The 24570-nt window shown below is 34.6% G+C and overlaps 1 protein-coding gene across 5 annotated transcripts in view; it reads right to left on the bottom strand.

Annotated features, from left to right (window-relative positions):
- Window positions 1-24570, bottom strand: part of L3MBTL3 (L3MBTL histone methyl-lysine binding protein 3) — a 156504-nt gene that overhangs the window by 34829 nt on the left and 97105 nt on the right. For 4 of the 5 annotated variants that reach the window (XM_027848665.1, XM_027848667.1, XM_027848666.1 and 1 more), the window contains 4 exons: window positions 24229-24343; window positions 19855-19957; window positions 10685-10834; window positions 9385-9543 (listed from right to left, as the gene is read on the bottom strand). In XM_027848665.1, coding sequence (XP_027704466.1) covers window positions 9385-9543; window positions 10685-10834; window positions 19855-19957; window positions 24229-24343 — 527 coding nt within the window. The remainder of the gene's footprint in view (window positions 1-9384; window positions 9544-10684; window positions 10835-19854; window positions 19958-24228; window positions 24344-24570) is intronic. The other variant, XM_027848669.1, reaches the window with a different exon arrangement.

The following is a 24570-nucleotide window of genomic DNA, read 5'->3' as shown; positions in this document are numbered from 1 at the left end:
AGGCACTTTGTCTGTGAATGAGACCTAGAATAAAAGTACTAGTTTGGGGAACAGGAATCCTTGCTCTATGAGCAATTTGGTTATTCTTATTTTTAAATCCCTTCAACTTTAGGACAAAAGTAATTTATAGGAAAGAAATGGGAGAAAGAGATAGGAAGGAAATGGGCATTGTGACCAATGAGGTTTGAATTTTATTTCCATGGTTACCATTCAAACAATGTTTTAAAAATGAACTTCCTTTAAGATGAAGTACAAGAACAGTTTTATTTACTGCTAAATGTTTATGGTTTTAAAACCATTAGAATCACAAGATAACAGAATTTCAGAGCTTAAAGATCATCAAATTATGAAAAATTTTCATTACTATGTCATCTAGTCAAAAATTACTTTATGATGTTGACAATTATAAAATTATTAAGCTTGCTTATTAATACCTAGTTTGTTATTGAAGTGTAAAATATGCAAAATGTTAACCATTTTAATATCATCAAGATACCAAAGAGAATCTTCAGGATGTACTAATAATTAACCCTGTGAACTAATCAGAAAAACTTACAAGAAGTGAGATTCAGGTTATGGATATATCTTTCATAAGAAGGCCAGAGCACTGAGCACAAAACACTTGTTTTAGAGAGACAGATGTTATTGCTTTTCTAGTATTTAAGAGTCCCTTGAGCATGAAATTAATAGTGTTCAAAGACATAAAATAAGATCTCCGCTCCAATATTGTTCCAACAACTTTACAGACACATAACAATAATCCAGGCCTTTTTCCTCTTCATTTTGAATTGGTTGCCTTGGTATCACAGCAGGTGGCACCAGAGCTGGGAGTATTTTAACCCAAATTGCAGCTGCTACCCACAAAATGTACCAATGTGATTCAGAATTTCAACAGATGAAATATTTAAAGATTTTACACATGATGGTCTGATAATAAATAAACAGAAATTAGGATATAGTTAAAAAGTAACAAATTAATTCCTATTTGCTATAGACAATTCCTTCAGCAAACCTCTTAGAGTGACCTTATATGGTCAACAATAAGACAATGCCCTCAAAATTAAAATGTGTTTTAATTAATTTCAATTGAGCTCTAAAATTCATAGATTTAGAGCCTGAAGAGACTAGAAGTTTTCTAGTTCAACTCTCTTATTTTACAGATGAGGAAACTGAGATTCAGTAATGAAAAAGGACTTGCTGAAATAGGAGGTGTCAGAAACATCCAAAAGTAATCATAAAAATATGTAACATTTCTTTAACATTTTCAAAGTGGACGTGATTTACCCCAAGTTACCAGGTGTTAAATGGTGTTTCTGTTTTAAGTACTCTTGCACCAAATTCAGCCTTATTCCCACTAATAGTTTTAGGTAAGCACTTATATACTCCTATAATTAATATATGTTTACTTCATTTTTATGCATTTCAACAAAGTGAGGCTTAAAAATTTACTATGTGCAAGGACTTTAAAAAAAGACCATTATGGTTCCCAATGTAGAATGAAAATGACTGAGTTCCTAAAGAACACAAACCCTTTGACAGACTGGCTTTTGAGTACTGTCCTAGTAGCAGACTATCTGCTAGAAGAGGGCCATCTTAACTAAATGTGGAGAGTGCTCATCATCAGAAGGCTGGCCTCTAGGTGATTAATTTTTTGGCTATGATAACCTATGAAATAATAAAAATGACAAATGGTGTGTGGCCCTTATAATTCTGCAGTGATAGGAAAATAGAAGATATTAAGGATAACAGGCTTCATAAAAATTCATTTTCATAAAAATTAATTTAGCTGTTAGTCTTCTAATTATGAAATCTTTGTCCAGTAATAAATACTGGATACTGAAGGAATAAAACCATGTGAATACTCACATTTTCACTAGAATTGAAACAAGAAGATATAAAGATGTTTCAGCTGAATGGAAAAATAGCTCATAGAAAAAAATCTGTTACCTCCTTGTTAAACCTAATACATGCTTTAAAAAATCCACATGTTACATTAGTTTACAGTTTCTTATAGTCTTTTCTTATTCTTCTTTGCAGCTTGGTATAGTGGGTAGCGTTGGAACTGAAGTCAGGAAGACCTGAATTAAAATCTAGACTTGAACAGTTACTAGCTGTCTGACCCTGGAGAAGTCACTCAACCCCTATCTGCCTCAGTTTCCTTATCTGCAAAATGGGGATAATACCATCTACTTCAAAGGGTAATTGTGAGAATAAAAAGAGATAACATGTAAAGTACTTCACAAATCTTGAATCACACTAAAAGTATCAGTGATTATAATTATCTTTATTAAAATAGTTCTGTTTGTTGATGATTAAGTTGAAAATTTAAAAAGAAAATTTAATGCGAAAAAAAAGCATTCCGAGATTTCGTCAAAAAGACAAATAATCAAGGAGTTGGCACTGATTATTTTTTTCACATATATACAGGCAAAAAAAAAGGAAATATTATTTCATCTGACACTTGTCATGGTGATTTGTAATTCTCACGAGGAGCACAAGCAAAAAGACCATGAAGGTAAAAGCAATTTATGCTCTAACTATCATGGACAATACTCAGTTTGAGACCCAAAAGTAGTAGGGATCCCTGGATGGGAGAGTCTCCGAAGGCTCCGACTTAGAACCAGTCAGAGCCTCCTCAATGAGGTCTAGCTCCACTCAAAGAGATGAAGAATACCGACTTCTCAGGGTGGAGGTTTAAGTTCTGGCTCTGCCACAGTCACCTTGGAGAGATTAAGGTTTGAACCTTAGATTCCTTACCTGTCAAATGACTGGGACAGATAAGACAGGCTAGCTCAGCTGAAACAAAAACTAAGTAAATCAAGGGAACAGTGCAGAATAAGGTTGAAAATCTAAATTGGAAACAGCCTGTGGATAGTCTTAAATGCTAGGATCAGGCATCTGTTCGTTATTTGAAAAACAACAGAGAAACACTGAAGGTTTCTGAGTAGTAGAGTGATAGAGAGTGATGCACTGGGGAGATGACCCAGGGAATATGAAGATATAGACAGTAGGCACATAAACATTTAGTCAACTATTATAATAGTCCACGGGGGAAGAAATAAGACTTGGAAGAGGATGCTTGTGCTGGGAATGAAGATATTGGTTTATGTCTGTGACTAGCAGAACGGACAAGATTTAAAATTGATAGCAGACTGTTGCAAAGCAATTCTATATGGTGTCAGTCGGCTGAGCACCGACATGGCAGGACAGTAGCAACTAATGAATATAGTTGGTTAACTAGATAAATGAAAAACTGCGGAGTAGCCGTGGGGATTTTACTCCCTATCCCAGACCCACCTGCATGGCAAGTCTAAGTAGTTGACTGGGCTCCATCTTCCTGGCCCTAAGATTGGCCTTTCCTACTGAGCCCTAGAGCACACAGGTGGCACATAATTATACAACTGACAGGGTTTACTTCTTGCTAAATGTATCAATTGACGCCCTGGATCAGGTTATCAATAGCCCTCAAGAGAGTCTGCTATTTTTTTAATTAAATTTTATTTTCATAAAGATCTGTCTTCTCTCCCTCTTCTCACCTACACTGTGAAGGCAAACAAACAAACAAAAACCAAAAAAAAAAAAAAAAATCCCCCATTTCAAAATTGTACACTCAAGCCAAACAAATTCCTGAATTGGCCATGACTAAAAAAAGGTTAAGTCTCAATAGGTACTCTGAGCCCACTACTTCTCTATCTGCAGGAGGATAGCATGTTTTATCTTGAATCATTTAGAATTCTGTTTGGTTACTGTGCTGATCAGAGTTTCTAAGTCTTTCAAAATTGTTTGCTTTTACAGTATTGTTGTTATTGCGTAATTTCATTCTGCATCACTTCATACAAGTCTTCCCAGGTTTTTCTGAAACCACTTCCTTCAACATTTCTTACAGAACAATAGTATTTCATCACATTCATATACTACAACTTGTTGAGCCATTTCCCACCTCATGGATACTCCCCCTCAGTTTCCAATTCTTTGCCACCATGAAAATAGTTGCTATAAATATTGTGGTACATATATGTGCTGTTCCTCTTTCTTTGATAAATTTGGAATATAGACATAGTAGTAACGGTGTATCAATGGGTAAACACAGCCTTCCAAAGGCTGATATTTTTTGAAGGTAGTTAAGTACACTTTCTGTTTTGTTCTGTTTTCAAATTACTTGTAGAAACATGAATTAGTTACCAATTAGTTCTCATTTTTTTATCAAGTATTCTAGATACTTTAATGAATTAAATTGCTGATGATCTCTAAATTCCATAGGATTTAATTGTTTTTTAATTAAGTAGAAAGCTTCAATAATCCTCACATTACATGAAATTTTTATACTGTTTATATTCTTCAACAGAAAACTCGATCTCAAAGGGTATGTGATATTATTAGGGCTTAGTTATGTTTGGGAGAAGGAGAAGAAATGTAGAATTTTTTTTGAGGCTGGTAAGGTCAAAAGTAAAATCAACTGTAGGTGTAGCAGTGCCCCTTTTTACTGAAGTCCCTAGAGAATGAAGAATTGGATAAGGTTAATAGGAAAGGGTGAGAATTGGAAAACTATTAGGAGAGTACCAGTCTCGGAGTTAGAAGGACTCAATTTCAAATCTGGCCTCAAATACTTACTAGCTCTGTGACCCTGGGCAAGTCACCTAACCCCAACTACCTTCCCCACCCACCAAAAAAAGAAAACTATGATGAGGGAGGGAAACACAGAATCACATAGTACCTCCTCCCTCTGGAACAGAATCAGAGGTCTTCCATGAGAAATGATGCTATGCTGGGAATCCTCCTCTCCTTGGCTAGTTATGTGACTTTAAGCAAATTATTTTACCTCTTTCAGTCTTCAATTTTCTCATCTATACAATGGAGATATCTGCCATGCCTTCCTCAAATGAAGATCAAATAAAATAACATATGAGAATACTATGATGATTATAAAATGCTATGCAAATATAAGGTATTAGTATTTTACCCCAATAGGATATGTAGGTTCTTCTTCCCAGTAAAAAAAAAAAAAAAGCCTATAAAGAAATTAAATAATTTGAGGAGATAAACTTTTTCTTAAAGATTATATATTTCTCTGATATAAACCTAATATGTGAATGAATAAACAAAGGGAATATTCCCTCCAAAAAGAGAACAGGGCCAGGAATGGGGAAAGGGAAGCTAAAGGGAGAAGTTGACCCTGCCTCCAGCCATGGAAGCAGTGGTACCTAGCACCCTAGTAATCACATCACAAAGGTGCATAGGACAACAGAAGAACAATCAGGAAAAGGAATCACCATCGTCAATTAGTTAATTCATCACTCAATTAAAAAATCATTAAGTCCTGTGACATTTGGAGATCATCAGCAATTTAATTCATTTAAATATCTAGAATGCTTGACAGAAAAATGAGAACTATTGGCAAATAATTCATGTTTCTACCAGTAATTTGAAAAAAAAAAGTACAGTCACACAACTATCTTCAAAAAAATCAAGTTATATTAATGCTGCATACCCTTTGACAAAGCATAACCACTAGTACATCTGTATTCAAAATGCATCAAAGAAAGAGGAATAGGACACATATGTACAAAAATATTTATAGTAGCTCATTTCCTGCCTAGATTCCTAGATAATGGTAAAGGCAAAGAGAGGTGAGTACCCTAGGATATACGTATTTTAAGCTTACAAGTTAAAGGGCTATTCTGTATTATCATTCACAAGAGAGACAGAGTAACATTTACAATTAACAGTATGTATTTTAGTTCCCTTTTAGACCTTAGGGTTGTATTGATTCACTGGTGTCCAATTTAGAGACAGTGATTAAAAAAAGTTATGACCAGTAAAGTAAGCCTTAAAGTAAGGACATACTCATTCAAATTTACTCATACAAATTCAATTAGGAAATGACCCAGAGATCTGTAGATGAAAGAAATAAAGATAGGAACAAAATGGCAAGAACTGGCTTCATGGACTCAAGGCAGTGTTTTGCCTAGCAAACAGTAAGAGCTATTAATTTAATTCAAATATTTATTAAGTACCGAGTACGTGCAAGGTACTATGGTAGGAGAGCAGGGAAAAATATGCATAGAACCTGATGTGTGATCAAGTTAAAACATTTTTTCCTTAGAGCCTCTGAAGCAGCTAAGTGGTACAGTTTATAGAGTGCTGGGCTTGAAGTTAGGAAGACCCACATTTAAATTCAGTCTCAGACACTTAACCAGCTGTGTGACCCTGGGCAAGTCATTTAACCTCTGTCTTCTTCAGTTTCCTCAATCACAACATGAAGTAGTATCACCTACTTTCTAGGGCTGTTGTGAGGATTAAATTATATAATATTTGTAAAGCACTTAGCATAGTGCCTGTTATAGAGTGGGCATAACATAAATTCTAGCTATTATTATTATGATATTAAACCAAAAAGACAACAAAATGGGTTTTTGAAGAACAGGTCTGCTGGTACTTTTACAGTTATCTATTCTCAACAATCATCATATTTATAACCTACTAACTGTAAACCTGAGGCACAATGTGAAGTAGTAATGGCACTTAGGAAGATAAAGTTAGTAGATCTGACTTTGTACATATGAAGAAATCTATGCTTGGGGCAACATAACATTAAAAGTTGGATTTAAACGACATTTCCAAAAGGGAGAGTTTTCTAAAAGAATAAAAAATTACACATAATCTAGCCAAGAATGCTAGCCAAGAATACATTAACAAATAATGGCCTCTATAACATCTCTATAAAAATCTTTATGAGAACTAATAGAATCTTGCCTCATTTTTATGCATAAATGAGAGGCCTCAAGGTTGTATTTTGCTATTAAGATGTCAAATATGTCAATAAAATCAATAAGCATAGCAGGAGCTTATATTTGTTATGCTTCAGCCAGTGGATGAAGACTGCCTTATTATATGTACTCTAATTAGACTCAAGTGCTACAAATGGATAATTATCTGGATATAGGATTGTGACTGGGCTAGACTGTTATGGGGGAAATTGCTCAAAATTGGTCAATCACTATGCATTTATTAAGTGCCTAGTATGTTCCAGGCACTATGTTAAGCACTGGGGATACAAAGTAGTCTAATTGGGAGACAACATTAAAAAAAGTAAATGGACAAACAAGATAAATGCAGAATAAACTGGAGATAATCAATAGAAGGAAGGCACTAGCATTAGTTCTTTAATATGTCCATCTTTGCAGTCAATGGTTGTTATGGAAATTAATGAGGGCAGCAGGGACAGGTAAAAATCTCCAGCTAAAAGAAAGCTAGAGCACAGGACCCAGCTTCATACAGCTAGACATTCCAAGTGGTAAAGTAATAATCCCCAAACTATCAAAAGAACAAGAATAAACTTGCTATCACAGCTGGTTGATCCTCTCGAGAATATTTTTGGGGAAAACGTGACAAAAATTGTATGGGATGTATAGGCAGGAAGCAGTATAATCTGCATAGGTGGCTGGAATCTTCACATAAAGGAAGCCACAGAAGAAACTGGTGACAACATTTAATTACAGTTACTAAATCTCAGGAAAGATATAATGAAACTGAGGGTGATCCAGAGGGACAAATTAAAAGATTCTTGAATGTGTTAAGACAAAGGCTAAGAATCATATGATTGAAATCTACAAAAATAATATTTGCAGAATTTAAATTATGATCAGTATGTACAAAAATAAGATACATTTATTATTTACCAAATCCTGCTACACTAGAATAAGAGCTTATTCCCTGAAGAAAAATATTTGTTGTTGTTTATTATTCAGTTGTTTCAGTCGTGTCCAATTCTTTGTGACCTAATTTGGGTTCTTGGCAAAGAAACTGCAGTATGTTTCATATCAATTCAAGAAAGTATTACTTTATAGAATAAGTAATAAGCTTGTGTCATTTTCTCAAGAGTTGATACAAGAAGAAGCTAGACAACAAGCATTTATTAAGTGCTTACTAAGATTTATCCATAAAAGCAAGATAAGAATATTTGGGGGTCACTTAACCTTTTAAGTTAATAAAAAGAAAGATTACTATGTCCTTCTACAACACAACTTTGTGTAGCTCTGTAAGAGGCAAAATACTGGGATGGACAGAACACAGTTCTGAAAAAAAAAAAAAACAAACTTTGAATCTAGCTACTTTCAACTGCTACCTATTAAATAAAATGCAAACTTCCTCCCCGAGCTTTCAAGGTCCTTCCTCCCTCATTGCACATTACCTCCACACCCAACCCATATTCTGGGTTCCAGACAAACAAGATGACTCCAGTGTCTGTGTGCATTCCACACTTTCCTACCTCCACACCTCTGCTTATTCCATTCCCTCTGTCTGTAATCTCCCTACCCCCAATTTTGGCCTATTGACATAAAACAGATCTTTCAGGACCTACCTCAAATGACACCTCATGCATGAAGCCCTCCTTGACTCTATGCAACCTACTCAATCAGAAATCTTATTTTTTTTTCTCTTGCACCCAGTACAGTACTTTTATTAGTACTTGTTATATGAGTTTTTCTGACTTTTTGCATCTGACACAACAATTAGAATATTGTTCTGCATGTAATAGGCACTGAATATGTGTGCATAAAATTTAATTGAACTAATGTGAATTATTCCTTATAAGAATGCAAACAAACCTAAGGGAGGTAGGTATACTGGAGCTTCTCTCTGATTGGTGTCATGTTTTGAAACCTTTTGGATAAGATTTCCTAATAGCAAAGTCCTTTTGGTACTTTAGTAAATAAATTTCTTTGTATCAGGACAAAGATGGACCTGCCATTTACTATAATGTTATTTAGTGACTTCTGAATCATATTATGTAGAAGGAATATCTAGTGAAGAAATTTCAGTATTATTACCTCAGATATTACCTGAATTTTAGCTTCATAAATGTATCTGAAATAATGAACTCCATAAAAAAATCTTTACTCTCCCTTCCCCACCCCCCACCTTCCTCACAAAGCCAAACTAAACCCAAAACCTGTACTGGTTTAGATTCTAAAACTTTTTAAATGTAATTTCCAAAAATCTGGCCCATTAAAAAAGCAATGTTACAGTGAGATTCTCATGTTTAAGTCTTAATAGAAAAGTCTGATTTATCATAAGTATGAAAGTATCCTAAGTACATAAATATATTCAAATATTTGTAATTTGGATGAAATGATATAAGGAGGAATTATTATCATCATTTCTAAGACTTGCCAAAACAAAAAAAAAAAAACCAAAAATCTGAAAGTGCATATGGGATAATTCCTCTATTTTTGTGAATTTCACAAACAAATACCATATACATGAGATCTATTTGTGAAATCTTAGATTCTTTAAATGTAAGCATGATTTACATATGCTGCCAACAGTAAAAGGATAAAGCTCATTCTCAACTATTTTTAAAGTGATTGAAAAGAAAATTACCTAGATGACTTTCTTTCACTGTCATCACACAGCAGTGGCTTCTTGTAAGGAGGTTTACCTTCCATATCCTCCTGTATGTTTTTCTCTGGCACAGATTTTCCCAATGATCGATTCTGAATCAACGATTTGGAGTCAGTGTGCTCAGGACTAGGACATTTTCTGTTGATATTTTAAACAAATGGAAAGACTTTTGAAATCCAAACCCTAAGTCTTCTTAATTTAAATGTCTGAAGGTTAAAGACTCATCATTGTAGCTAATACCTGAAGCTGTATGCCGCTGGACTTTTTTCCTGATCTGAAGGGCAAAATTTTTTCCATGAGAATGAAGCCATTTATAAAACACCACTTAGGCCAAAAAAAGTTAGAGAGAATTCTGGGTGATATTTTATGGATATTTAGTTGGCAAAGAAATTTTAGTGCATCAGTTCAGATGTTCAACTTTACAATGCCATGAAGGTTATAAAATACAAATATTTCACCATCAAAAAACCTCTGCACTAGTCCAAGTTTTAAACATTTTTTAAAATACTTCCAAAAATTTTCACATCTAGAATTATTTTTCTACTAAATCCACTTTTAATTAGCCCTTCCAACTAATAAAGGCTTTGGCTATTTTATTTAAAGACATTCCTCAATAGCCCATTATTCTCAAATAGCACTGGTTAAAAAATAATCTCTCTTTCCTTCACACTATTTCTCAAAATGAATCCAAATACTAAATGATAACTGATGAAGCTCCTAGGGCAGCAGTTAACTGTTTTCACAATTACAAGGAACACAAAAAAGCCATCGTCCATACAAACTGTAGTTGATTTACTCAATTCACCCAGGGCCATTTTATTGATGCCCAAATAGGAAAAATGGCATTTTCAGATTTTTGTCATCTAGTATATAAACACATGGGTAAGAAAGATGGCACCAAAAAGGAGAAAAAAGCAAAAGATTTGAAATTTGGAAACGTATGGTCAAGTCCCAATACTGCTTCTTTCTACCTGTTAAAACTTTGAGCAAATGTTATCCTTGAACCATACTTTTCTTATCTATACAATAGATGGTTGGAGTCAAGGATCTCTAAGCTTCCTTCTTGTGCTAAAGTTTATGATTCATTACAAAACCTAAAGTCTTCTTAAGAAGGTTAATCACTACTCAAATAAATTATTTTATATTCTCGTTTTTGACTATGTTATTATTTTAGACTTAAACAATATTTTGGGTAATGCATTTGAAAACATAAAACAGCATTTAATAACAGCCTTGTGCTAATTATCATCATTATTATTATTATAATTATTTTAATTACTTGATTTCAGGAGATGAGGAGCGTTCATTTATTTCCGTCTTTTTATTCCTTGTTAATGATGGGCTAGCTGGAGACATCTCACCACTTAAACGATCTGGGAGGATACGGTCTTTGTTCAAATTGATTTCTGAATAAGGACAATTGATAGCACTGAAAGATGAAAAGAACAGAAGAACCATTTTTATTAAAATACTCATTTTTCTCAGTTAAAGGGAATAGCTTTAAAGATAACAAAAATTCCATAAATACACTGAAAGACTACAAGGATTAAAGAAATACATAGTATGGAGTATTTTATATTTAAAATATTATGGCATTTATTGAATTAGAAAAACTCTATTTGCTCTAGATTCTGAGAAATATGTTAATATGAGTATTTCTGGCTTCATGGATGGATGTAATGTCTGTGGATATCCCCAAGAGTTACACCTTCAAGAAAAGTGAGTAGAGGCAGAAAGCAGGCAGGGTTTCTGCAATTACCCCCCCCCCCCCCCACCCTCCTTCTCCCCGGCCCAGAATCATCAAGATTCCTAATATTCTTCCAGAGTTGCTAATGAAACTGCTCTGCAGACTTTCCAGAAGAACTATTCTTCTCTCTTAAGAAGTGCCAATAGAGTACCAGAGCTGATGGAACCATCAAGTCACATAGATTTCTCCTTGAAAAGGGGGTCTTAATAAGGGGACTGTTCTTTTCAGGAGGTGAGGAGTATCAATGGACCTTATGACACCTGATCCAGAGCACTAGCAACCTCAATCATTAAGCCAGTCAAAATTCTGTAGAGTTTCCAGATACCAACCAGGAAGAAGCATTGTCATGAACCTGATCAATGTGGGAAGTCCACCGTCTCCAAAATGCAGCCACCAGAGAAAGTTTGAAAAGAAAGAGAGCCCCTGAGGTCAGGAGCTAAGACGATGGAGTAGGCAGCAACTCAGCTGAACTCTCCCAATATTCCCTTCCAAACAATTTTAAAATAACACCTCAAATTGAATTTTGGAGTGGAAGAACCAACAGAAGGTTGGGATGAGACATTTTTCCAGGCCAAGACAACTCAAGAGTCTGGCAGGAAAGGTCTGTGAGGCCAGGGGTGGAAGTGCATGCTAAGGCAGCACCAGCAGCAAGCCTTGGAGGTGACTGGGACAACAGCAGCAGCAACAGCAGCTTTGGGAGCTGTCAGTCTAGAGACAGTAAGGGGGTGGACAACTGGTCAAAAAGAGATTACAGGGGACCCTTTGCTGGCACTGGCTGTAGGATCCTGTTGCATTGCCTATACTGAGTTACAAAGAAGAGCACTAGTGTTTGTAGTTATAGCGGGGCAGAGCTACTGGTCACATTTCCAGGGCTGGGAAGAGTGCTTGTGGTTGCTCCCAAGGGAGTAGGGACCCTGGTTTCAGTTCTAAGGCAGAAAGGAGCACTAGAGTACTGAAGGAGAGCAGAGAACCTGGTCACAGTTCCTGGGTCAAGAGGAGCATTAGAACTTGCAAATGGAGGGGGACAAGGTCCCTTCCTATATAGGCCAGGAAAACAGGAAACCTCTCCTTGGATCATACCGCCTGGGAAGTACCCAAAACTTACAGACTCCCAGAACTAGCTCTGAAAATAGCAGCATTAAAAACCTGAAGGCTTGGACTGTGTCTCCTTCACTCCAGACGCAGAGCCCAACTTTTACTGTCTATATCTTCCTGTAACTCATTAAACGTTTCCTTTAAGAATTTGAATACCATGCTATTTGGTGCATAGACAGTAAAACTGTAGTAGTCGGGGCCCTCAAGCTTTCCCTCTCAGACCTAGATAAATCTAATCACAAATTACATGAGAAAGAAGTTAAGGAGATGAATAGAATTTTAGAAAAGTTAGATATGATAGACCTCTGGAGAAAACTGAATGGAAATAGTAAGGAGTATATTTTTTCTCAGTTGTATATGACGTCTTCATAAAACCTGACCATGTATTAAGGCATAGAAACTTTACAAGCAAATACAGAAAAGTAGAAATATTAAATGCAAACTTTTCAGACCATAATGCAATAAAAATTACATTCAATAAAAGGCTATGGAAATATAGATTAAAATTAATTGGAAACTAAATAAGTGAATTCTAAAGTATGAGTGGGTTAAAGAACAAATAGAAACAATCAAATATTTCATTAAAGAGAATGACAACAAAGAGACAACATACTAAATTTTGAGGAATGTAGCCAAAGTAGTACTTTATGGAAAATTTATATCTCTAAACACATCAATAAAAAGAGAAAGAACAGATCAATGAATTGGGCATGCAACCAAAAAAAAATTGAAAAAGAACAAATTAAAAATCTCCAATTCAAGACCAAATTGGAAATACTGAAAATCAAAGAGATTAGTAAAATTGAAAGTAAGAAAAACAATGAAAACATGAATAAAATAAACCATTGGTTAATTTGTTTTTTAAAAAGGAAGAAAACCAAATTACCAGTATCAAAAATGAAAAGGGTGAATGCACCACCAATGAAGATGAAATGAAAGCAATTACTAGGAGCTACTTTGCCTAATTAAATGCCAATAAATCTAATAATCTAAGTGAAATAGATGAATATTCACAAAAATATAAATTGTTCAGATTAAAAGAAGAGGAAATAGAATACTTAAATAACCTTATCTTAGAAAAAGAAATTGAACAAGGCATCAATGAGCTCCCTAAGAAAAAATTCCTAGGAGCAGTTGAACTCACAAGTAAATTATCTCAAACATTTAAAGAACAATTAATTCCAATACTTTATAAACTATTTGGAAAAATAGGTAAAGAAGGAGTCCTACCAAATTCCTTTATAACACAAATATGGTACCAATACCTAAACTAGGAAGAGCAAAAATGGAAAGAAAACTATAGATTTCCCTAATGAATGAATATTGATATAAAAATTTTAAATAAAACCCTAGCAAGATTACAGCAATATATCGCAAGTTCAAACACTATGACCAGACAGAATTTAAAGCAGGAATGCAGGGCTGGTTTGATACAAGGAAAACTATCAACACAACTGACCATATCAATAACAATAACAATAAAAATCATATTATTATCTCAATAGATGCAAAAAAAGCTTTTGACAATATATAACACCCATTCCTATTAAAAACACCAGAAAGCTTAGGAATAAATGGAGCTTTTCCTAAAATGATAAGGAGTATCTACTGAAAAACATCAGCAAGCATTATCTGTAATGGAGATAAGCTAGAAGCTTTCTCAATGAGATAACAGTAAGAATTCCAAAGATACCCACTGTCACCACTATTGCTCAATGTTGCATTAGAAATGCTAGCTGTAGCAATAAGACAAAAAGAAACTAAAGTATAAGAATAGGCAATGAGGAAATTAAACTATCACTCTTTGTAGATACAATATGACTTAGGGAATCCTACAGAATCAGCCAAAAAACTAATTGAAACAACAATTTTGTTAAGTAGGATACAAAATAAACCCACATTAAATCATCAGCATTTCTATATATTACCAACAAAGTCCAGCAGCAAGAGATGGAAAGAGAAATTCCATTGAAAGTAATTACAGACAACATAAAATACTTGAGAGTCTATCTCCCAAGACAAACTCAGGAACTATATGAACACAATTACAACACACTTTTCACACAAATAAAGACAGATCTAAACAACTGAGAAATATTAATTGCTCATGGGTTGGCCAAGGTAATAAAATAAAAATGACAATTCCACCTAAATTTACTTATTCAGTGCCATAACAAACTACCAAAAAACTATTTTATAGAGATGGAAAAAATAATAACAATAAAATTCATTTAGAAGAACAAAAGGTCAAAAATATCAAGGGAATCAATGGAAAAAAAATGAAGGTGGGCTAGCAGTACCAGATCTCAAATTATATTATAAAGTGGTAATCATCAAAACAATCTGTTACTGGCTAAGAAACAGAGAGTTGGATCAGTGGGATACATTAGGTACACAAAGTGAACTGACGCAAAGTGAAGTAAGGAGAATATTGTACAAGGTAACAGCTATGTTGTATGATTAACTGTGAATGACTTATCTGTTCTCAGCAATACAATAATGAAAGACAATTCCGAAGAACTTGGAACTTAGGATGAAAAATACTATCTACCTCCAGAGAAAGAACTGATGGAGTCTGAATGCAGACTGAAGCATGTTTTTTTTCACCTTCTTTATTTTTTTGGCTTTTTTTGGTAATATGGCTAATACGGAAATATGCTTCACATAATTTCACATGTATAATTGAGATCACACATCTCTTGCCTTCTCAATGGGTAGAGGAGGGGCACGAAGGAGGGAGAGAATTTAGAACTCAAAAAAATTTTTTAAAAGAATGTTAAAAATAAATAAAAATTTTAAAAAGAAAAAAGAAAGCCCTAATAGCAGACTCTGTGGTTCTCCAGCCTGAAAGTTTTCCTTTGTGTCAGTCTGATAAAGACTGTGTGAAGATTTGTTATCCTTTGATCTCTACCACAATCTGATCAGTCTGTTGATTCACTAGGCTTGCTGACATTGTTAATATACTATCCCTGTACCTTCCACAAACTCACAACAGTATTAAATACTCAAAACTTCTTAATACTATATACCATGCTATGGAGGACAATACAAATTACATTTGAGAAAAATAACTTCTATTATAAACCCCAAATTCCTGGGTACCTGAAATCACTTCTTTGGTTCTGCTGTCTAGGTCAATGGCAGTTATAAGTAATAACCAAAAACATATATACTATCATATATTACTGCTATTCAGGTCAATGGCAGTTAACTGTAATAACCAAATACACATATACTGTCACACACATTGAAGAAACAAGACCAAAACTTACACAAGACCAAGAACTATTTTTTATACTTCATATTATTTGCACTACTTGTCAGCCTAAAGAGTGTAACCTTGGAAAAGATGTAGTCAATAGTCAGTATTTATTAAGTACCTTCTATGTTCTAGGCACTGTGCTAGGTGCTAGATAAACAGGAGCTAATTAAAAGTAGAATTATAAAAGGGTTGGCAAAGTTTTTCTTCTTTTCATAGGGGTTGGGGAGGGGGGGTAGGGAAAGAGATGAGAGCATGGAGGAAGACATAAGAGAGAGAAGGAGATTAAGGATATGTTTTGCAAAAAACAGATAACAGAAGGAAGACCAGAAAGAAGCACAGACAAGTAGAGCAGCTTTGAAGATTCCATGATGAATTTATGATATTCTTAAAAAAAAAAAAGCTCTACATAATAAAAGATTTGCAGTTTCATGCACAGCTCTCTTCTGTTCTAACTATGTGTATGGAAATGCTAATTTTATTTGGTTTCTGAGTTTAGTTTAAAAAAATTAAATGATTTAAAAAAAAAAAAAACAAACTCTGATCATTACAATGAGCAATCACAATTCCAGAAGGAACATGGTATCCCCTTGCTGACAGAGAGCCAAAAGACTCAAGGTAAAATGTAATAACATTTTCACTGTGGAAACACAGCCAATTTGGGAACCTATTTTTCTTGATGGAATATTTGTTATAAGAGTTTTGGTTTTGTTTCTCAATTGGGAAAGTGAAGGAGAGACAGGGAGTGACAGAATTGGGTTGCCACAAAGAAGAAAACAAGATAGAAAAGAGGGTCACTGAAGCATTTTTTTAAATCACAGAAAAGAACAGAACGAAGGGCAGACAGAATCACAGATAAGCAGGGCAGATCTGAAAGTTACATGCTCAATTTATTATATATTTAAAAGGAAAAAAAGGATGTACACAATAGGGATTCACAATTTCACGTAAAATTCTGTTCTATTTTATACACAGACGACTCCATTTTATTTTGTGTTTGTTAAGCTCATAATTTTTTTTAAAGAAATAGATTAGTCAAGAAAAATAGCTAACAGGGAAAAGATTAAAAGGTTCAGTTTTAGACTTGACAAGTTTGAAACGGCAGTGGGACATGCAAGTCAGTCAGCAAACATTTATTAAGTGCCTATTATGTGCCAGGCAATGTGCTAAGCTCTGGGGATACACCAAAAGCAAAACATATTCCCTGCTCTCAAGAAGCTCTCAGTCTACTGAGAGAGATAAGATACATACAACTATGTACATCTAAGATATATACAGAATTAACTGGAAATAATCAATAGAGGAAAGGCATCAGCATTGAGAGGGAGCAAGAAAGGCTTCCTGTAGAAAGTGGGATTTTAGCTGGGACTTGAAAGAAGCCAGGAGGTAGAGATGAGGAGGAAGAACATTCCAGGCAAGTGTGAAAGATAGTAAAAATGCCCAAAGTTGGGAAATGGAGAATCTTTTTTGAGGGAGTAGAAGTTTTCATCTGAAAGGTAAAACAATTAGAGTTCAGGCAAAAGATATCAGATGTAGATTTTTGTTTGAGGGTTGTCTGTATGCAAATGATAAATAAAGTTGTGTGATCTCCAAGGAAGACACCTGAGTTAAGTCAGAGAGAAAAGAGAAGATAGGATTTGGAAATTGTCTTAATTCAGGCAATAGAAGAAGGAAGAAGAAACAGTAAAGAAGATGGAGGAGCCGTCAGAAAGGTGGAAGATTTAATAAGGACAGTCAGTCAAAAAGCAGCAAAGAATTAAATGCTTACTATGTTACAGCCAGCACTTATTACCTGTGCTAAAGCACTAAGGATACAAAAAAAGGCAAAAAAACAAGTCCCTGACCTAAAGAAGTTAGGTCACTTTATAACAGAAGAGACAACAGGCACATAACAAAGTACGCAGAAGAAACACACAGAGCAGGGGGAGGATAACCTCAAAGGGAGGAGAGTTTCAAGAAGGAAAAAGTGGCTGATAGTATCAAGTGTTTCAAAGAGATCAAGGAGCATGAGGACTGGAAAAAAAAAATTGTATTTAGCAACTAGGAGACCACTGATTACATTCAAGATAAAAGAATCAGGACAATGATGGAAACAGAAAATTAGAATATAAAGACTTCAGAAATGAAGGGATGGATGCTAAGGAAGCAGAAGGTAAAACATACAGATTAAATTTCAGTAAATTTGCAAATAAAAGGAAGTTATGATTAAATGAGCTTAATCTCCAACCTGATCCTTCAGTGAAATCAGATGTTTCTCATATTCTATCATCTAGTTGGAGCAAAGGAAACTGTTCTCTTCCCAGTAACCTGCCATTAAAACCAGTTCAAAAGACAACTCTTTGCTCAGGCTTTCACAAAACTGATTTTATTCTCACTGAAGTACTTCCTTAGCCATTTACCGAGACATGTCACTATAATACCTATTTCATTCATGCATTTTAAATCCAACAAAAACTGTTCCCAAATTACTTTCCTATAACATAATAATTTTTCAAAAAAGCCAAAAGCAAATTCTTATGAAGTGAACATAGTAAATGCCATTCATAGAACAGCTGTCACTACAAAAATCTACCAAAGAGTTTTCCTTCCAAAAATAAGTATCTAGCCCTCATAATAAACAGCTTTAAAAATATGGCAATAGAGTTGAAGCTATGGAATAGGATCACTCAGAAGAGTCAGGATACCTCCTGCTCCAGAGATCTCTTCCCCATAAGGGGCATCCAAGCCAGTGAACTGACAATAAATAGAAAATTCAACTTCCCAAATGATAACTCTTCCTCTGAAACAAAGCAGTTTTTAGTACAGCCATTAAAGATGACAATCTGCTAGAGAGAAGAATCCAGCTGATTCCTTTCTAAAGGAATGATTCCTTTCTAAATGAAGTGATGAAGTCTAGTTCTGTTTATCTTATTCTATGAAATAAATCATCTGAGTAGACAGCACCCCATCCAATTTAAAAATTACACTTTCAAGTGGTAGTTTAGCAACGATTAATGAAGTATTTCTGTCCACTAGATTTCCCTAAAGTAGACAGATGACTACATTTACCGTCCAGCACCCAATAACTTGCAGAGCGCCATATTTTCTTTGCAATTCTAACCATGCTTTATCCTTTCAAAGTGATGACTTCAGCGTGTACTTATTCACATGATTATAACTAGTATCATATCAAATAATCCTGCGTGGTCTTTATTTTCAAACATGTTATCTTCCACAAAGTTATAGTTATCTGATGACCTCAATCTTTATCTGCTGCCAACTGACCAATTAAAATTATTTTAAAACTTTCCATTGAAAATTTGAGTCCTACTTTCAGGCTCTTCCCTCCTTTTCAGGCAGCCAAGCACTAAACGCTTATATCATGTGCCAGTGACACTCCATGCGATTTTTTAAAAAATGTGTAGGGGTATAAAAAGGCTTCCCTTCTTAAATCAAGGTTGAGGAGATGACAGAATGAAGGAAACTGTAGCTTGATGAGGATAATTATACCAATTTTGTACCATCTGTTAATTCATGAGGAAGAAGGTTGTATAATCTTAAGATTTTCAGATATGACCTGGTTTCTTCAATCTGTACATATCAGATAAAGAAGAAATCTCATTTTTTTTCCTTAGAATCATTCAGAAATTTACTTGCATGGAGCTAGCTAATTAATGAAATAGGATATTTCCTGCCAAGTTTGACATGAGCAAATAAAGTTAGGGCTTTTAGGATTAAAAACCTAAACATGATTAACTTTTCCCCTTAAAACTCCCAATTAAATTAAAACCATTTCTAGCATGTCATTAATATTTCACACTTTATAAGAGTCTAATGTACAAAAACTTTAATTATGCAAATCAGATTTCAGTTCTACATATATAATACAGGAGAGAAAAATCAATGCCAACATATATTTCTGAATATTATTTTTAGTGTTTACTTTTGCAATCCTTGCAAGTTCACAGAAATTTCAACTCATATTACTAAAATATTCAGGTCACTTGGGGCATACACAAGAAAATTTCTTGGCAGTACCTACCCTTATCATCACAGGTGGTCAAAGATCAAAATGATTGTTTTCTAATCCAAACTCCCTCAAATGCAGGCATATTGCCAATAAAAGGCCAAACAGCCAAGTTGAATCTATTCTTGGTTAACAAGTTAACTTATTGTAAATGCATTTCCTCCCCACAACTCTATAAGTACCCTTAATTTTACATGCTTACCATGGCAATCGCCCTTAGTAAGGATCTGTTTGTAAAACCTGGCTGTCACTTCTTTTAAAACAGATAGATTACCTTAGACACATAGAGGAAGCACTCTTTTACATAAACAATGTAAGACAAGGGACAATGAGCATATCTACCTATGGTAGCCTGGGTGTCTAGCTCTCTTTATGTGGCCAATTCCTTTGCATCCCGCAGTTGGGCAGCCTCCTTGCTCAGAAGCTTCCACCAATTCCAGAGGACCTATGGAAGTAAAGTAAGGAATAAAGTTATTCAGAAGATCAGAGTTGAAGAAGGAACAGAACAGAGATCAGAGTAGAGAAATAAACTGCCTGAAATCTATCTTCAGCTGATACATTGCCTTAAATTTGGAAAGACTAATGAAAATGTTCAATTTTTAAAGATGCTTTGAAACAGTCTGTCCTTTTATAAAACTCAAGGATGCCTCAAGTAATCCTGTTTTAACATTTCTATTAAACCTTTCTTCATATGTACTATCAATCAATAAACTAATCAACAAGCATTTATTTAGTGATGATGATGATGAAGTGCAAGGTACTCTGCTAAGCTCCGAGAAGCAAAGAAAAAGCAAAAACAGCTCCTGAGATTAAGGAGCTATAGTCTAAAGGGAGACAAAGCAAATAAACACTGGCACATGCAAGGTCAATACAGAAAGCAGAAGATGTCCTTAATTTTGACTTAGTTCTTGTCCAGATAATCTCAAATTCTAGTTGAATTTTGTATTGATGAGTTCCTATAACAATTGCTTTAACCTATACTTTTATACCAAAACAATACTACAGTCTGCTCAGATTTAGTAGGTCGATCTCTCTCCGTCTCTCTCTGTCTCTCTCCTTCCCTCTCTCTTCTCTACCCCACCACGTTCTATCTCTCCCTTTCCCTCTAGCTATCTCTTTAGACCATTGTTCCTATATTTGCCTGTAACAAATGACGTTCTTGCAAGGTGCTCTTCCTCTTGGGGGCAGGGGGAAGAATAAGGGGGCAGTACTTGACCAATGATTTCATCCGTATTAGACTTTGCAACATAGTCTTAGAGAGCAGCCTGAGGCACTGAAAGATTCAGTGTCTTGCCCAGAACCACAGAATCAGTGTGTGTCAGAAGCAGTATTTGAACCCAGCTCTTCCTAACTCACCAGGCCAGCTCTCTAGTCACCTCTCCTGTCTTTCTTCTGTTTATAGAGTAAATTAAATTAATTTAGTTAGTAAACATTTTTAAGGAACTATGAAAATCTAATCATATACTCCAATTCAACAATTTAATTACCTTGAAAATTTCCAGTTACAATCATACTCTCATCTAAGAGGAAGTATAGCATTGTGAATAGAAAATTGGTCTCAATACGTCGAGGGCCTAGGTTCAAGCTTCATTTTTGATACATCTTTGCTATGTGACTCTGGGAGGTTTACTTAACCTTTAAGTGTCCTAAAAAATTCTCTACAATTATAAACTGTAGAAGAGTAACCCATCTGCATTGGTAGAAATTTCCTATGCCAATAAAAGGACTATATTTTCCTTATCTTATACCAGACTCACAAATAAAGCAAAGCTAAGATTCCTGCCAAATCCCTGCCCCTATCCCTAATTTAAAGCTTTCTTTAAAAAAAAAAAAAAAACCCAAGATAAATCCCATACATCTTGCGAAGTATTATCACTGAATCTATTTTACAGCTAATAAAATTGTTACACGTGTTTATTAGTGCACTGGCTGAATAATCTTCCATTAAAGCTTTTCAAATCCCTTTAATATAAAAAGCTTATATTAAATCTGTTTTTTACTTCAAATACATACCAATGTAATAAACAAAGCAAAAAGTCATACACAATAAAATGTGCTCTCCTAAAGCAATTGTGTTCATCGTTAACTTTTCTATCACTCAAATGAAGAAACATTTATTAAGTACTTAAAAGAGTCCAAAATACTGTGCTAGATGGTCAGAATATAAAAATTTAAAACAATATGGTCCCTGTCCCCAAGAAGCTTATGATTTTCTATATGTGAAACACAAATAAATATTAGTCAGAACATGATTAAATGAGTAAGAGACATAAAAACAATCACAAACATTTATTAAGCCGTTACTATGTGCCAGGTACAGGTGTTAGTGATACAAATACAAAGAGTGAAACAATTCCTACTCCTGAGGAATTTACATTCCAATGGAGGAAAAAAGTAGATAGATATGCACATATATATGTAAATGTATGTGTATATGTATATATATACATATATATACATATACACATATGTACACACACATACAGCAAAAATATAAAGTAAATAAAAAATACAAAAGAGTCAAATATAACGTCAAAGAGAGGGTCATGAGACATTCAAGGAGATGGATCAAGAAAGGTTTTGTGGATGAGGTGACCTCTGAGCTGAACCTTAAAGGAAGAATATTTCCATAGGTGAAGCTGAACACGTGCCAGGGATGGGTGATATAAAGACACAAAGGTAAGAGGGTAAGAGAAAAAAAATCAGTAAATGGTAAGTAGTTTAGTGTAGCTGAAATGCCGGGTATGTAAAAAGGCAGTAGGAAATAAGGTCAAAAAATTGGCTTGTGGCCAGACAGGCATGAAACTTATCCACCATGAAACTTATCCACATTGAACAAGCAATGGAGGTAAAAAAAGAAATAAAAGAGAAATGACAGACTCAAGATGCAAAATGAGACATACATTTTTGAACATGACCAATGTAGGAATTTACTTTGTGTATTTGTTATGAAGGTTTTCCCTTTTTTTATTCAATGGGGACAGAGGGGAGGTGAGAGGAAAAGAAAATAAATGCTTGTCAATTTTTTTTTAATTTAAAGAAAAAAAAAACAAGCAAGGAGGAGACACTAAAGTTTTTTGACTGACCATATATAAGAGGATTGGTTTGGCCACGGTGTGAACAATAGAAAAGGACAAGACTGAAAACAAAAAGAAATTAGAAAATTATCACAACAGTCAAGATAAGAGACAATGAGGACCTGAACTAGGTTGGTGGATGTGGAAATGGAAAGGAATGGAAAGATACAAGAAATATTGTTCCTACATATTCTTTCCTAAAATAATGATTACAATTTTTAGCTGTATGAAAGTAAAATCAGTCAACACAATGAATCAATTATGAAACATCAAAAACAAGCATAAAATAAGGAAAGTTAAAATTAGAAATAATATGATAAAAACTCAATGATAGTATCTTTTGAAAATGGGGGTGGGGAGGGAAGTGGATCCATTTCTTTATGGGTAATAAAAGAGAGAACTGGCAATTTAGGTTTGAAAGACTGTAGAGCTGAATGAAATAGAGATCCGGTACACTGGTCTAGTCCAATCCCCCTTCCTCTGCCTTTAGAAATTTCTCCTTCAGACTTATGATGAAAAATGCCATCTACCACAAGAGAAAGAACTGATGAAATATGAATGCAGACTGAAGCATGCCTTTTTACTTTCTTTATTATTCTAGAGGTTTTTGTTTTGGTCTGCATTTTCTTTTGCAACATTGTTCACATGGAAATGTTTTACATGACTGCACATATATAATCTAGATCAAATTGCTTGCCTTCCCAAAAAAGAGTCAGGAGGGAAGGGAGGGTGAGAATTTGGAACTCAAAATTTTTAAAAACAAATGTTAAAAATTTTTGTTTATATGTCATTTGAGAAATTTTTTTTTAAATAAAAGAAATTTCCCCTTCAGCTGACAGTAGGAGATGCATCTTGACACTATTTTCTTTCTTAACATCAGTCTTATTTTATATTACCATCTCAACTTCTTAAATTATTCTCCTGATTATAAAATGTCAGCAAGTACGAATATTCTCCATTTCTCACTGCTTGGGAAATAGTACTGTTAAAATCAATAGATCCCTAAAAAGTCTCTCAACTCCTCAGCTGGCCCCAACAGCTCCATACACAGGAATAATTTTATCCCTGTGGATAACATCTCTGGCACAAACATTTCTGGCCCACAAATTTCTGATATCCTAGACCCTTGGGGTTATGGGGAGGATATAGCAATAGAGAATAAATAAGAAGGCCAGCTATTTTGCCTCTTTACATCTCAGTTTCCCAATACATAAAATGGGGGTAATATCTTCTCCTCCCAACTAATTTCAATATCTCAAGGCAAAATAATTTGTGAAACGAAGAGAAAAAATTACAATGGATAATAAGGGCTAAGTTGGCAAGGGATAATCCAACAGTCAAGATGCCTAGTTGTTTCTTTAATCCATAATAATTTTTAAGGCAGCTAGGTGGCCCAACGGATAGAGGCTTGGAACTGGAGTCAGGAAGACCCAATTTCAAATCTTGACTCAAACACTTCCTAGCTGTGTGACCCTGGTCAAATCACTTGACATCGCTCATCCTTACTTTCCTCATGTAGAATAACGATAACAATGTCATTTATCTCACAGGGCTTTTTTGAGGATTTCAAACCTTAAAGTGCTATATAAATGCTAGGTCTTATTGTTGTTGTCATTATTATTGTTCTAAGCTCTCTTACTAAGAGGAGGCTGAAGAGGATGTCCCGTTTTTGCACACCAGCCAACTGGATGGATGTCAGGAGAATCTGCTTCAATCCAGTAATCATAGCTATTACTCCAGCCATCAAAGTGCACCTAGAGACATAAGAAAAGATAAACAATATATTTCAGAGAATAGGAATAAGAATAATAAAAATAGGAAAAATGTCTACATTAATAACTCATTATATTTTGATTTGTCAAGTAGATGCTAATGTCTGTTATGCTACTTAAAGGAATCTAAAGTTATTTTCCTCTATTATGTAGCCTCAAACAAAGTATGAAAATGGTAAGAAACATCAAATGGTCAAGTCTGAAGCAAA

The sequence above is a fragment of the Vombatus ursinus genome, unplaced genomic scaffold (genome assembly GCF_900497805.2).
Source record: "Vombatus ursinus unplaced genomic scaffold, bare-nosed wombat genome assembly UNPS02006779.1, whole genome shotgun sequence".
Taxonomy (NCBI): Eukaryota; Metazoa; Chordata; class Mammalia; order Diprotodontia; family Vombatidae; genus Vombatus; species Vombatus ursinus.
Note: the sequence above shows the minus strand (reverse complement) of the source record. Positions and strands in the feature narration are given on the sequence as shown.